The sequence below is a fragment of the Mesocricetus auratus genome, unplaced genomic scaffold, assembly GCF_017639785.1.
Source record: "Mesocricetus auratus isolate SY011 unplaced genomic scaffold, BCM_Maur_2.0 Super-Scaffold_6730, whole genome shotgun sequence".
Classification (NCBI taxonomy): domain Eukaryota; kingdom Metazoa; phylum Chordata; class Mammalia; order Rodentia; family Cricetidae; genus Mesocricetus; species Mesocricetus auratus.
The window spans coordinates 109,431,923-109,447,058 of record NW_024429184.1 but is presented as its reverse complement, the minus strand read 5'-3'; the positions used below and the strand labels follow the sequence as shown (position 1 = coordinate 109,447,058).

Genomic DNA, 15,136 nt, shown 5'->3' with positions numbered 1-15,136 from the left:
GCTCTAAATATTTCTTCTGCCCTCTCTCGACCCCCAAGTCCCTGCTTCTCTAGCCTTTATCTAAAGAATGACCAAGGATAGCTGCTCCCCACAGACCCATCTGAGTCCATCAGTTTTGTAACTTACCCGCTCCTGTGTGGTTGATACCTGTGTAACTGGAGATAACCGGGCCCTTTATATTTAATATGATTGAGGATATACCTGGGTAAATGTGCTTAGAGCTCTGTGTGCTCCATTTGTCTCATCTGCTGTTTCTTCCCCACCCTCTAATTCTATCCTCTTTGGAGTTGGTGTTTTATTTCTTCATGTGTTTTTTTTATTGGGTTGTTCTTTGGTCTGTTACTGTAATGTTTCTTTTGTGGAATGTAGCATGCCCATAAGCTTAAGTCTGTCATGTCTAAATTAACAGTTTTTTCTCCACTTAATACCGCGTCCATTTCCTGCAGTCTGTCTGTGATTGATGGCTCTCCATCAGTGTGCACACAGGGCTTCCACGTCTCCAGCGTCAAATGGTTTTACTTGGAGGTTCTGTACCACTTGCTGGGAGAGTCAAGGAGACTCTGCAGAGCTCTTGAATCTCTCCCTACAGATCTCCCTTCTTTGGTATTTAGCCGCTTAATACCTTACCCTCCTTAGAGTCCAGCTGCGCCCTTCAATTCAGGGAGGCATCGGCGCTGTACCTGTTCTCCTTCTCTGCTCTTTAGTCTGCAGATTCTATTTGGATATTAAAATGGGACAAGTATATGGCTCACTTTAGTTGTCCACCCTCTCTCCAGAATCTTTGTCTGTTTTTGATGTTGCTACCTATGATTACACATTTTATTAGTTTTTTAAAAGTTTGTTTCATGATAAAGTATAAATGTAACAACCCATTGCGCCATCGTGGTTGGAAACAGGATACATTTTCATTCATAAAAAAACATTTCTTCCTCCTCTCTGATGCCTCCTTTACTTTCCCTTGGTTGCTCTAAGTTTACATCTTCTTTTTGTGTTGCCATAGTTACAGTTTTATTTCAGGAAAGAAGTGGTTTTAGGAGAGAAATGATGGTATATTGATCACATGCATCCAATCTCTGCAATGCTTTTCATTATATAACCAAGTCTGAAACTTGAGATCAGACTTGAAATACTTTTTGTCATATCTAATATTAATAAAATGCTCAATAGAGAAGCATTCATGAAAATAGTTTGCCAGCTGTTAAACATCCACGACGCAGTAACTTTTGCTGTTATCAGAATAAGCTGTGCCTTTACCTTGGGATATAACATGACAAATACAGCTCATGTTGACTGATGAGCAGGAGTCATTTCTCTCTGTTGCATCTGTGTGCGACTCTGAGAGCCTAGCACATGGCCCAGGGAAACTCAGACTGAAAAAAAAAATGACAGTGCCACATTAGTGAATGAGCACCAGTTGTCCTCTGTACTTACCCAGAACTGGGCAGCAGTGCAGAATCCAAAAAATAAAAAAGGCCCAGTATTCGTCTTCAAATTCATCATTATTTTGATTCTGAAGGCAGGGTACATTGTATATGGCATGCCTTGTGACCCACGTGAGTATTTACTGAATGCTGTTAGAGGTGTATGCAGGACGCTGAGAGAAACAGGACAAATGGAAAACCATACGGACCTGTGCATGGTTTGAAGAAGGAGACCTGTCAAAGAGAATACATAGGTGCAAGCCTTTGGCATGCAGTGCTGAGGGCCAGTGGGAGTGCTGGGCTTGGTCAGCCTCACCCTTAGTGAAAGTAACCCCTGTGAGCTTGAACAAATGCTCAGTTTGAAATCAAACTGTCATGTCTGTCAAACAGTGCTCGACACAGTCAGCAGTGAATGAGATTAGTAACGGATAGGCTAACAGGCTGGAGTGCCTTTAAGATGATAGAGCTAGAGATGTCTACAGAGCTGAGAGTGCTGGGTACCTCTAAGGCAGTGCACGTGTCTTTTGTGGGGACCCCCCATGTCCTTAGTTTAAATTCTTGACCCCATGAGGCATTTCTCCCGCCAGTGGTACTACTATTTAGTGTTTCTTTTATTAAATTGGCACTCCTGTTGATCAGAGATTGTATTTACCATGAGAGTAGTTTCTTCATGGCTTTCTTGGACAGTTTTTCTTGTGAAAAGGATGGGTTATCTGACTGGTCTGTGAAGTGAACTTGTATAAGGAAAGTTTACATACCTCTTTAGTCTTAAATTATATGCATTAATCATTCATGGCGGTGTGACTCTGGCATTGATCCAAAGCCTACGGATGTTCTAAGCGATAGTGTCACTGTGTTGATGAGTCTAATATAATATTTGGGTTTGAGTTGCTGGGAAAGAAATCAGGTGATTATTCTAATAGTATCTAATTTGGTCCTTAATTACCTCACTTTGACTATTCACAACTGAGCCTGTCTAAATGTAACATAAACATTAGTATGAGAGCTTTTTTCCATTTTGAGCTTTTTTTCAGACAGTTTTATTTCATAATCAAAAAGGATAATTTATGGGATCCCAAGCTAAAAATTCCCAACTTCTAGGAGTATACTGGTTTCCAGTGAGGCCTTCCTCAGGTCTTTCTATGGTTTTCGGTCTCTGACACAGTATAAGGAGCATAGCGTTTTGTAAGCATCCACTGACAGCGACGTGGCAAGGATCAGTGCACCTGACACAGGGATGAAGGAAAGGGAGATTTACTGTACGTGTAAGATGCCTTGTGATCAAAGGTGCACACAGTCAAGAAGAGCAAGCTAGACGTTCCCAGTGAGAGCTTCAGGTCCCCATCGGTGGTCATGGAGCATTCCATACCTTGAAAACTGAATAAAAAGTGCTGAAAGGAGAGCAGACACCTTGTGGCTGAGTTTTCCTCCTAGGCAGTAGTGAGAAAGGCATTCTCAGAGACCCCGCATTGTAGTAGCAAGTCTAAAAGTCTTCTTTGAAGTTATTTGTTCTGCCAAAGGAGAAAACCACATGCCAAGCAGAAAAGCATTCTGGTACTTGAAACAGAGGTATGGAAGCCATTCAAAGTGAAGATTTTACTCAGCATGAGTCTGAGACTATTAAGTAAATCTCCCTAGGACACAACTGTCAATATAAGGAGAGTAAAGAGTATAGTAACTTCGGTGAGTGATCATCTGATATTTTAAAATGTAAAATATTACATGGTACATGGGAGAGCATTGATGAGACTCTACTGAGAACAAAATAAATATAATGTATTTATGCATGTACTTCTTTGGGAGATTAGATGTATATAATCTTAAGTAATCCAAGATTTGATCAAGTAGAAGTTGCATTTCACAAAATTTGAATGGAAAATGAGCTGTCCCCCACATTCCTTCTGTGCAGGACACATCAGTGATAGAGTAATATATGTTCCAAGGAATCATGGCAGGGAGTATGCACTAATGTAACCTGATGTCGTGAATGGGGTATAAACCAAATCTAACTTAATTATGTTTTGAAACAGAGAAGTCGGTGGAAACTGTTTAGCTCAGGTTACCACTAAGCCCAGCACTAGCCACAGTTTTGTAACTCTTGTATACACTGTGCCACAAGTGTAGACAGTGGAAATGTACCCAATGATCTCCACAGAATGCTAGGAATGCTTCCTGGAACATCCTGGGGATGAGTACCAATAGCTAGGACAAAGTGGTCATTCCTTGGGCATGACATAGCTAAGGTGTGTACCTTATTCTTTTTTTCTTCTTGTTTTTCTTTCTTTTTTTTAATTTAATACAGTAGTTGTCCTCACTCCTTCTCTCCTTCTTATGCTGGGTTTCTTATCACACAAGCCTGTCACTTCTTAGTTTCATGCAAGTCACAGGAACCAGGACTTTAGCTTCTCTTTATTTAGAAGAAGGCACAACAAGAAATGAGGAGAGTAGAGGACTCCCAAGTAGTGTCCAAGAGAAAGGACTTGTGGTCGTTAGTGGGAGGTGGGTACAAAGCAAAGAATTCTGTTGGTGACCACAGTTCAGGCTTAAGTGCTATAGAGTTTGGAGAGGGCCACTCAGCCTTGTAGCTGCAGAGACACAGCACATTCTTCCAACATCGACAATCAATGTGCCCTGATCATCATATGCATGTGTGCTGGACAGCGTGTACATGCTTCAGCCCAATTTTATTGAGAAGAACAATGAGGAACAAAGGTAGTAGTCTCTGAACAGGACACAGCAGGACTCTTCTTACTATACATGTGGCATGAGATTAAGACAGGATACATTGTCACAAAGGTTGGGCACATCAGCTTGGAATCACAGAGTGCCGAGTGCCAAGACTGTCTACAAAGGTAAATGTATGGCATCTTGCAGCAGTGAGAATTTTGGTTTTTCATACTGTAAATGATTCTTTTGAGGTATTGCTTCTAAGTTGAGGCAACTTCTTGACATTTTTATTTGCTGTCACTCAGCACATCTAAAGAGAAGAGTTTATTAAAGATACAGTGAAGTTATCAAAGTAATTGAATTGTCCTTAGCTGCTGTACTAGAGTTTAATTATAAAACATTTGCTTTGTTTGCTGTCTTTCAGGTACCATGATCAACAGGACGTTACTAGCAATTTCCTCGGAGCGATGTGGTTGATATCAATAACCTTTCTCTCCATTGGTTATGGTGACATGGTACCTAACACATACTGTGGTAAAGGAGTTTGCTTGCTCACTGGAATCATGGTAAGTGTCCTTCCCCTTCCCTTCCATCTCTCTTATTGATGCTTTAGAAGACACAGAAACCAGTCACTTCACATGTAAAAATGATTTCGAGTTTCTTCTCTGCTCATAAAACCAGTTTTGAAATGTGTTGGGGGCTTAAAGACCTCTGCTGCATTATATAGTGTTATTTGTTCTCTTATTTAATATTGGTTGGGTGAAGGCATGCTTCTGGGAACTGTTCAGGGAATGCAGCAAAACAAGACATAAGCTGCCCCTGTCCTGTTTCCTGGAGGCCTCCAGCAGAAACCCTACGTTTTGAAAATGACTGACAAATGATTGTTAATTGCACCCAAGTTCATATAGAAAGAAGTAAATCTCAAGTTGTTTAGGAAACTGGGGAATAAGAATAAGGCCTCATCAGATGGAGTGAGTCTCCTGGGTAAACAGCCAGGGTGGGGCGCACTCTGTTCAAAAGCCACAGGTTAAAGGCTGCAGTTCATTTGAGCAAGGTAAGTGGACAGGAATAAAGGGGGACATGGTTATTCATAAGTTGGGGACAGGAAGCCAGGGGTTGTGGGACACTGGAGAAAGGTTTGCTGTAATGGTAAGCATTGGGTCTTTTCCTAGGAGGCCTAACAAATTCAGGCATTTTATTTGTCTCTCATACACTGTGGTGTAACCTGAACTGCTTGTTCCGTGACTTATGTTATGTGAAAACTGGAAAGGCGTTTCCATACTTGAGAAAGGTAGCTAAGGCAGAATGCTTCTCCAGTCAGAGGACTGGCAGAGACCAGTGCAAAGGTTACCTTTAAATAAAAGTACTCCTGGGGCCAGGATCATGAGACAACTGGCTGCCCTGGCCTTGAGTTCCTTACAGATTTGCTTGAAGATCAAGTTGACGTAAGAGTGACCATGAACCTTTGAATGTGACCACCGTGTTCTCTCTGCCTTTGAGCCTATTGTACATATATTATAGCAGGGAAAGAGGACAGAAACTGTAATTGGATTTCTATTTGTTCTTAGCAGTGGAACATAGCTTGCGACAGATTGTGTGGTGGCCATATGAAGCGAGTAACGTCATGGGCACAAGAAATCAGATGTGTATCCTAAAGGGGAGAACACCACTCAATGTTTCTACGCTGTCCATACACTGAGGAGCAGGAGAGAATTCCAGGTGGCTGTTTTAGGTCCCCTGAGTACTGTCCACTCAGAATGGGGTCACCTGAAGCATCTGCTGAGGAAGAATGTTCCAATGATTTTAATTAGCTGAAAGAACTAAGAGCCTAAGCATCAGGAGACCAGGGCATGCTTCTGTCGTTGGTGGAACTGAATAGCGATAAGGAGACTACCTATGGCAGTTTTAAAGACAACAGCACTAGGAAGATGACTGTCAAGGCCAAGTCATGAGAATTATAATCTAGGGACATAATTTGACATTATTTCCTTGTGAAATAAAAACACAGCTTTGTGGTTATAGTGGACTTCAAACTTGCTTTAGCCCATTAAATGTATGATTCTAGAATATCTCCCATTTTCTTTCAAATAATAGCATTTTATTGTATAGGATAAAACTTTTGGAAATAAAATATATAGAGGTGTATTTTTGGAAGGCCCCATAGCAAACCCACAAGGGACATGAACAGTGCTATTTATAAAGACAACTGATAACTACAGTCTTTCCCCTATGTTTCTCAAAAACAACTTGCTTGTTGTTTCTTTTGTGTTAAGAGGAACAACACAAATTTGACTTTAACCTTTTTTGGGCACAGGCACCTTGAGATATGTCCCACTTCTCTTAGTATTGCTCTGTCCCTAATGCTTCCAGAACTTCCCCTTCAAAGTCTTGTCTGGCAGCTCAGAATCTCATGTTTGCTTCCTTCTACTGCTTCCTTGATTAGGTTTCACTATTGATCTTGGTTTTGGAAAAGAAGTTCTAAGCATCTTTTAATCTATACATATAAAAGAAGAGTCTGTGTAATGAAATGTACATGACTTCATTCTTTTTCATAAGCTCATAGCATAACAGTCCATTCCTAAACTCAGGGACTCCATTGTCTCTCCCATATAAGAACAAGTCATTTAATTAACCCAATTAAAGAGTGTTTACTGAAATCTTTTAGTAGCCTTTCTCTTATTTTCTTTATCTTGTCTTTTGTTTTCCTTTTTCCGAGAAAGGGTTTCTCTATGTAGCCCTGACTGTCCTGGAACTCACTCTGTAGACCAGGCTGGCCTAAAACTCAGAGAACCACCTGCCTCTGCCTCCCGAGTGCTGGGATTAAAGGCATGTGCCACCATTCCCTGGCTGTGCACACTCTTAAAAGTGCTTCTGAACAGTGCAATAACTCTCTCTTGAGGCCAGACAAATTTTCATAGTGTCAGGCTACTGGGCAGTCTTCAGGAGTAACTATCTAAGAAGTTGATCATACCCTGTACAAAGTCCTCAGAGACTTAGAGCAAACTGGATATGATGTGGAGAATGTCTGAATGAGATTACAGATTCATAAAAGAAGATAACTGTATAAAAGGCTAGTTTCTTGAAGATGAAGTATATTTGGGAATTTTGTTGGCCTTTTGCTTTCTTTTCATTAGGGAAAGTATGATAATACTTAGCCTGAAATGACTTCCTAGTTCAGTGTTTATTCATCTGTTCTTTGGACATCTACAGTAAAATCTGCATTGACGGATTTCCCACGAGTGTGTCCTGTTTGCCTGTCTCCCCTTCTCAGCTTTAGCCTTTAATAAATTGTGAATAAGGAACACAATTTACAATACTCTGAAGAGAACACAGGGTCATCTGTGCATCACCTTGAGTCTCACCTCCAGAGTACTGGGCCTTTTCTTCTCCTTTATCACTCAGTTTCCTTATCCACGTGTTTATGACATTTGGGTAGAATTTACACCTTCATGTGTGTGATTTTGTTTTCATTTTGAAGTCGAGTCGATCTACATGCTTATACACTTAAAAAGACTTCCCAAAGCCCTGCTTGTTTTCTTCCCAAAGCTAAATGACACTGATGAATTATAGCATGCCATCATCCTCAGTGCCTACATTAGTCAAAACTCAAAATTAGGGTATAATTTAGAAGTTTTTGAAAAAAAGCTGAATTTGTGCCATGGGTCATATATTTTTAGAGACAAGGACATAAGACTAAGCTTATATCTGTCCTACTCTGGGCAGAAATATCTGTGTGTGTGTGTGTTCCCTTCTTTCTTCCTCTTTCCCATGCATATGATCAAAAGCATTAGGTAGCAATGTGCCATATGCCAAGATTCACCTATGAACTGCATATCTAGAGATCAAGAGACCTCTCTTCCACAAATATTTCCTATGTGTTTACATGTGCCAAAGGGTCAAAGGTCAACATCAGGTGTTGCCCTAAATTAATCTCCACCTTAGTTTTTGAGACAGAGTCCTTCACTAAGCCTGAACTCACTGATTTGTGTAGACTTGTTGACCAGAAGACCCCACATGCTACCATGTGTGCTTTCACAGGGATGCTGGGAATCCAAAGTTGGTCCTTTTGTTTACATGTCAATCACTTTACCAGCTGAGCCATCTCAATCCTCCTCTCAGACCCCCTGGATATTAGGTTTAAAACATAAAACCATGGAATAGCTTAACAGAAGTCACAATACTTTTTCTTTAAGACAAAGGCATTAAGGTTGTAATTACATATTCTCCCCCTTAAAGAATAATTTCCCTACTCTTCCTCCCTTTGAGGAAACACTGAGGAACTGAAGATTTCCTGTTTGGGATGTTGTCATAAACAATAGACTGAATTCTAACTATGTTCAACTTTCAATGAAGGCAGTAGGCAAAGAGACTCTCAGGTTTTAGTGCCTCGAGTTTCTGTCACCACCAGGTAGTTTCTATTTCCATTTTTAAACACAATTGATCATTTTACTTAGCACTTATCCTTTCTCCCATTTTATATCTACATGGGTGAATATAACACACCTTTAAAGCTATGCATTTTCATTTCCTCATGAATATATGATTGTTTCAAGAGGAACCATATTGATAAGGGTACCGTTTCACTTTTACTGGAAAAATCATTCATGTAAAACTTTTGCTTCCCTACATCTGTAACTCTTCTTGGTCATTTGACCCCTTAGACAATGGATTAATAAATTTTGAGGCATAATTATCTTTAAATATAGAGTAATACCTGTCCATTCAAATGTGTGGTTTATAAAAAAATTCTTTAATAAAGATCTATAGAGCCCTAGCTTGAGAAAAAAACAACCAGTGTGAGGTCTCCAAGTGACTTGTTTTTTTTTTGTCTCACTAGCAATTCTGTACCAAGATTTAGCCATTCATGATAGTTTGAAAAGATCACACTAATTAATATTTTTAGCTTTATTTGGGAAGAAAAAGAAATGTCATTCCAGAACAAAGCATCTGTACCACTTTGCCTTTTACTTCAAAGAACTAGACAGTAATTCCATGAGAATACTAGGTAGTAATTTCACAAGAACACTAGATAATAATTCCATGAGAACACTAGATGCTAACTCCATGAGAACTCTAGGAAGTAATTCCACGAGAACACTAGACAGTAATTCTGTGATAACCTAGATAGTAATTTCACAAGAACACTCGGTGGTGATTCCACAAGAACACTAGGTAGTAAGTAATTCAATGAGAATACTAGGTAGTAATTCACATGAATACTAGATAATAATTCCCTGAGAATACTAGACAGCAATTCCATAAGAACACTAGGTAGTGATTCCATGAGAACACTAGGTAGTAATTGCATGAAAATACTAGATAGTAATTACACAAAAACACTAGATAGTGATTCTATAATACCATAGATAGTATTTCCACAAGGGCACTAGACAGTAATTCCATGAGAACACTAAATAGAAACTGTATGCACATCAAACTTGTTGGATGTCCTGGTGTCAGTTGAGTGAGCACCCTCGGAACTCAATTCAAAGGCCACATTGAATCCCATCACACAAGACCCACTGAAAGGAGGGTATGTTTAATTTCATGCGATAGTGCATTTTATACAGATAGGAAAGGAGAATTATAGGCTTTTTCAATAGGAAAACTAAATTCCTGATCAGTTTCCTAACTAGAATTCTAGTTCTTCCTAGAATTACTAACTCACAGATAAATCCCAGGATATTTATTTTTATTTTTATTTAAATTAAAAACAAGCATGCTTCACATGTCAATCCTAGATCCCTCTCCATCCCTTCCTCCTCTGCCCTCATTGCTCCCACCCTGTGTCCCCTCTACTCCCTGGGAGGTGAGGCCCTCCATGGGGGATCCCCAAAGTCTGTCATATCATACACGGCAAAGCCTAGTCCATTTCCCATGGGTCCAGGCTAAGAGAGCATCCCTCCACGTGAATTGGCTCCCAAAGTCTATTCATATGCCAGGGATAAATACTGATTTACTAACAGAGGCTCCACAGATTGCCTAGGCCTCCTCACTGACATCCACGTTGAGAGGGTCTGGATCAGTCCCATGCTGTCCTCTCAGTCACCAGTCTGGAGTCCATGAGCTCTCCCTTGTTCAGGTTAACTGTTTTTGTGGGTTTCACCAGCCCAGTCTTGACCCCTTTGCTCATCACTCCACCCTCTCTGCAACTGGGTTACAGGAGTTCAGTTCAGTGTTTATTTGTGGGTATCTGCCTCTGCTTCCATCAGCCACTGGATGAAGGCTCTAGGATGGCATATAAAGTGGTCATCAAACTTGTTACAGGGGATGGGCATTTAAGGTAGCCTCTCCACTATTGCTTAGATTGTCAGTTGGTGTCATCCTTGTAGATCTCTAGAAATCTCCCTAGTGCCAGATCTCTCCTCAAACATATAATGACTCCCTCTATTATAGTATCTCTCATCCTACTCTCCTCTATTCTTCCCCTGACCCAACCTTCCTGTTCCACCATTTCCTCTTCTCCCCTTCTCTTTCTCCCTGCTCCCTCTCCCCTCTCCCCATGCTCCTAATCCACTCAGGAGATCCTGTCCCCTTCCCCTTCTCAGGGGTACCATGCATGTCTCTCTTAAGGTTCTCACTGGTTCCCATCCTCTCTAGTGGTGTGGACTGTAGGCTGTCAATAACTTGCTCCATGTCAAAAATCCATATAAAAGTGAGTACATACTATGTTTGTCTTTTTGTGATTGGGTTACCTAACTCAGTATGGTTTATTATAGTGCCAACCATTTGCCTGCAAATTTCAAGATTCCATTGTTTTTTCCCCCACTGAGTAGTACACAATTGTGTAAATGTACCACATTTTCTCTATCCATTTTTCAGTTGAGGGGCATCTAAGTTGCTTCCTGGTTCTAGCTATTGCAAGTAATGCTGCTATGAACATAGTTGAAAAGATGTCATTGTTGTATGAATGCTCATCTTTTGGATATATGCCTAAGAGTGGAATTGTTGGATCATGTGGGAGACTGATTCCCATTTTCCTGAGGAATCTCCATACTGATTTCAAAAGTGGCTGTATGAGCCAGCACTCCCACCAGCAGTGGAGGAGTGTTCCCCTTTCTCCACATCCTCTCCAGCATAAACTGTCATTGGTGTTTTTAATTTTAGCCACTCTGACAGGAGTAAGATGGTATCTAAGAGTTGTTTTGATTTGCATTTTGTTGATGGCTAAAGATGTTTAGCAATTTAAGTATCTGAGCCAACTCTTTGTAACATTGTTTGCTTTGTTTCTACTTTATTGATTTCAGGTCACAATTTGATTATTTCCTGGTGTCTACTATTCCTCCAGGTTGACTTTGCTTCTTTTCATTCTAGAGCTTTCAGTTGTGCTGTTAATTCTCTAGTGTGACTATTCTCTAGTTTCTTCATGTGGGCACATAGTTCTATGAACTTTCCTCTTAGCACTGCTTTCAAAGTGTCTTTATTCTTGTTGAATCCTAGGAGGTCTTTAATTTGTTTTTTACTTTTTTCTTGACCCAGGAATGCACATTGTTCAATTTTCCTGAGTTGGTAGGGTCTCTGAAATTTGTGTTGTGGTTGAATTCTAGCTTTAAACCATCCTGATCCAATAGGATACAGGGAGCAATTCCAATTTTTTTTGTATCTGTTAAGGTTTGCTCTGTTGCCAAATATGTGGTCGATTTTAGAGAAGGTTCCATGTGGTGCTGAGAAGAAGGTATATTCTTTTGTGTTTGGATGGAATCTTCTATTGGTATATGTTAATCCCAACTGGGTCATAACTTCTGTTAGATCCTTTGTTTCTTTGTTACGTTTATGTCTAGTGGTCCTGTTTTGTGGTGATAGTGGGGTGTTGAAGTCTCCTACTCTAAGTGTGTGGTGTTTAATGTTTGATTTGAGTTTGATATTTCCTTTATGAATGTAGGTACCTTTGTATTTGGGGCATAGGTGTTCAGAATTGAGACTTAATCTTGATGGATTTTTCCTGTGAATATAAAATGACCTTCTTCATCTCTTTTGATTATTTTTAGTTTGAAGTCTAATTTGTTAGGTATTAGGATAGCTACACCAGCTTGCATCTTAGAGTCATTTGATTGGAAAATCTTTTCACAACCCTTGACTCTGAGGTAACATCTGTCTTTGAAGGTGAGGTGGGTTTCTTGTATGCCACAGAAGGATGGACTCTGTCTTCATATCCATTCTGTTTGCCTGTGTCTTTTTATAGGTGAGTTAAGATGATTGATATTTAGGGATATAATGACCATTGATAGTTGATTCTTGTTTGTTTTGGATTTGTTTTTGGTGGAGGTATTTTGTGTGAGTTTTTCCCTGTTTCTGCCTTTTGGTAAAGTGATATTATTCATTGCCTATTTTTTCTGGGTGTAGTTGACTTCCTAGACTTGGAGTTTTCCTTCTAAAACTTTCTGTAGGACTGGATTTGTGGATATGTATTGTGTAAATCTGGTTTTGTCATGGAATATTTGGTGTTCTCCATCTACAGTGATTGAGAGTTTTGCTGGATATGTTAGTTTGGTCTCTTAGTGTTTGTAGAACATCTATCCAGGACCTTCTGGCTTTCAGTGTTTCCATGGAGAAGTTGGGTGCAATTCTGATAGGTTTGCCTTTATATGTTACTTGGCCTTTTTCCTGAGCTGCTCCTAATAATCTGGCTTTATTCTTTATGTTTGGTGTTTTGATTATTTTGTGGTGAGGGGCCTTTTTTTTCATCAGTCTATTTGGTGTTCTGTAAGCTTCCTGCACTTTCATAGGCATATCCTTTGTCAGGTTGGGACAGTTTTCTTCTATGATTTTGTTGAGTATGTTTTCTGTACCTTTGAGCTGGGCTTCTTTATTTTCTTCTATACCTATTATTCTTAGGTTTGGTCTTTTCACTGTGTCCCATATTTCCTGGATATTTTGTGTTAAGGATTTGTTGGATTTAAAATTTTCTTTGGTGGTGAATCTATTTCCACTAGTTTATCTTCAGCCCCTGAGATTCTGTCTTCCATCTCTTGTATTCTATTGGCCATGCTTGCATCTGTAGTTCATGATCATTTACCCAGCTTTTCTATTCCCAGTATTCCTTCAGTTTGTGTTTTCCTTATTGTCTCTATTTGAGTTTTCAGGTCTTGAACTGATTGAATTTTTTCCTCTGTCTGTTTGATTGTTTTTCCTTAGCTTTCTTTAAAATATTTGATGATTCCTTGCATTTGTTTGTTTGTGTTTTCTTCCATTTCTTTAAGGCATTTTCTTATTTCCTCTTTGAGTGCCTCTATCATTTTCATGAAGTTGTTTTTAAGGGCATTCTTTTCTGTTTCATCTGCCTTCAATGTTCAAGTCTTGGTGGTGTAGAGTCCCTAGACTCTGGTGGTGTCATGTAAGACATTTTGTTGTTGGATGTGTTTTTATACTTCTGTCTTTCCACCTCTTCTTCCAGTGGGTATAGGTAGGGTCTCTCCTCTTCTGGTGGGTATGGATTCAAGGGTCTCTCCTCTCTCCCAGATGAGCTCAATTCATGCTTGCCCTACTGAAGGTGACTGATACTGGATGCTTTGGTCTTCCTCCAGATCCCTCTGCAGGATTCGGTAACCCCAGGATATTTTGATAGGAAACACAATAGCTGCTTTCTTATGAGAAGGTGTTGTGACTTGCCAGCACCTCATACTATCTCAATTTTATAACCTACAACACCTTAGTTTCTAGAGTGGCCCTTAACTCTGTAAGTACCTCAGCTCATACTGGCACTCTTTCTAATAAGGAGCTCTAATTACAGAATGACTCAATGTTGATGGCCAATTTTATGCAATACTTCCTTATCTTCAGTCCAGAATTACAAGAATGACTTGATATAGCAATCACAGAGATTGGTTTCCCAGTCCATAGGCTTCATCCCAGAATAGACACCCCTACACACACACACACACACACACACACACACACACACACACACACACACGCACATCCTTAGGATGACACTAATGTGCATCTGACCTCCAGTGGCAATGACAACTTGATTTGTAGAAAATCAGAGAAAGGACATTTTTTTTATAGAGGGAATTATTTTCATGACCCGAGGACATCTTGTAACACCCTAATGGATTGTAATATTAAACTTGAGTGGTTTAGAGAATTTTATTTGCCAAAATTGATTGCTTTACATATTTATTATGAAAGCATAATTATTTGTGTCAGACAAGGGCAGTAAAATGTATTTATGTTTCTTAACTATTGAATCAGTCAACCTCAGAAATACAAAGGCAGGTGATAATGTCAAATATTTGTTTACCTTCTTAAAGAACTGATTTATGAAATGATACATGAAAATTAATGTTAAAGACTAGAAAGATGCCCCATATTCTTTCAGAAGAGTTGGGTTCCATTCCCAGCACCCACATGGTGACTTACAAGCATCTGTAACTCCAGTTCCAAGGGATCTGATACCCTTCTGTCTTCTGCAGGCACTAGGCATGCACCTCATACACCAACATGCAGGCAGACAAAACACTCATACACATAAAAGTTAACCTTTAAGTGGTTCTATTCATTTTTAAGTTAAACATAGAATTTAAGAAGTATATTTTTGGTAAACTTGATTATCATTGAATACTCTAAATTGGCTATTAAAATGCTGTTTTCACTCTAATGAACTATTATACAAATCCCATGAGGATAATTTGAGCCTGAAATACTTTGACCATTAGTGGCTTTATAAGGCCATTCACCATAATGGTTGGGATTTTGGAATTAAAAATAAAAATCATGAATTCCATTATTAAGTTGGTTATTTGGATGATGCCTTTTTATAGGCAATAATTGGCACCTTCCTGCAGTGCTCTGTCAAAGGAACTTCATTTTTTATGGCCGTCTTTAAGTTATGAAAACTTCAACCCAAAGTTGTGTTTCAAGATAGTTCTTGAAAGTATTTACAGGATGCACCATCACTAGGTGACCTGAAATGAAAATGTCGCGCTGTTGACTTTTTCCAGCATTAATTGAGGAACATTCTTGGTGAGGTAGACACCATCAACTTCACTTGCATCCTAGATGATACTTCTGTGGTCTAATGGAGGACAGAGGAGGGAAGCCATCAT

At 39.6% G+C, this 15,136-nt stretch overlaps 1 protein-coding gene across 3 annotated transcripts in view; it reads left to right on the top strand.

Moving 5' to 3' along the window:
- Positions 1-15,136, top strand: part of Kcnn2 (potassium calcium-activated channel subfamily N member 2) — a 358,787-nt gene that overhangs the window by 320,623 nt on the left and 23,028 nt on the right. For all 3 annotated transcript variants that reach the window (XM_040741849.1, XM_005069150.4, XM_040741848.1), the window contains one exon: positions 4,513-4,654. In XM_040741849.1, the coding sequence (XP_040597783.1) occupies positions 4,513-4,654 (142 nt within the window). The remainder of the gene's footprint in view (positions 1-4,512; positions 4,655-15,136) is intronic.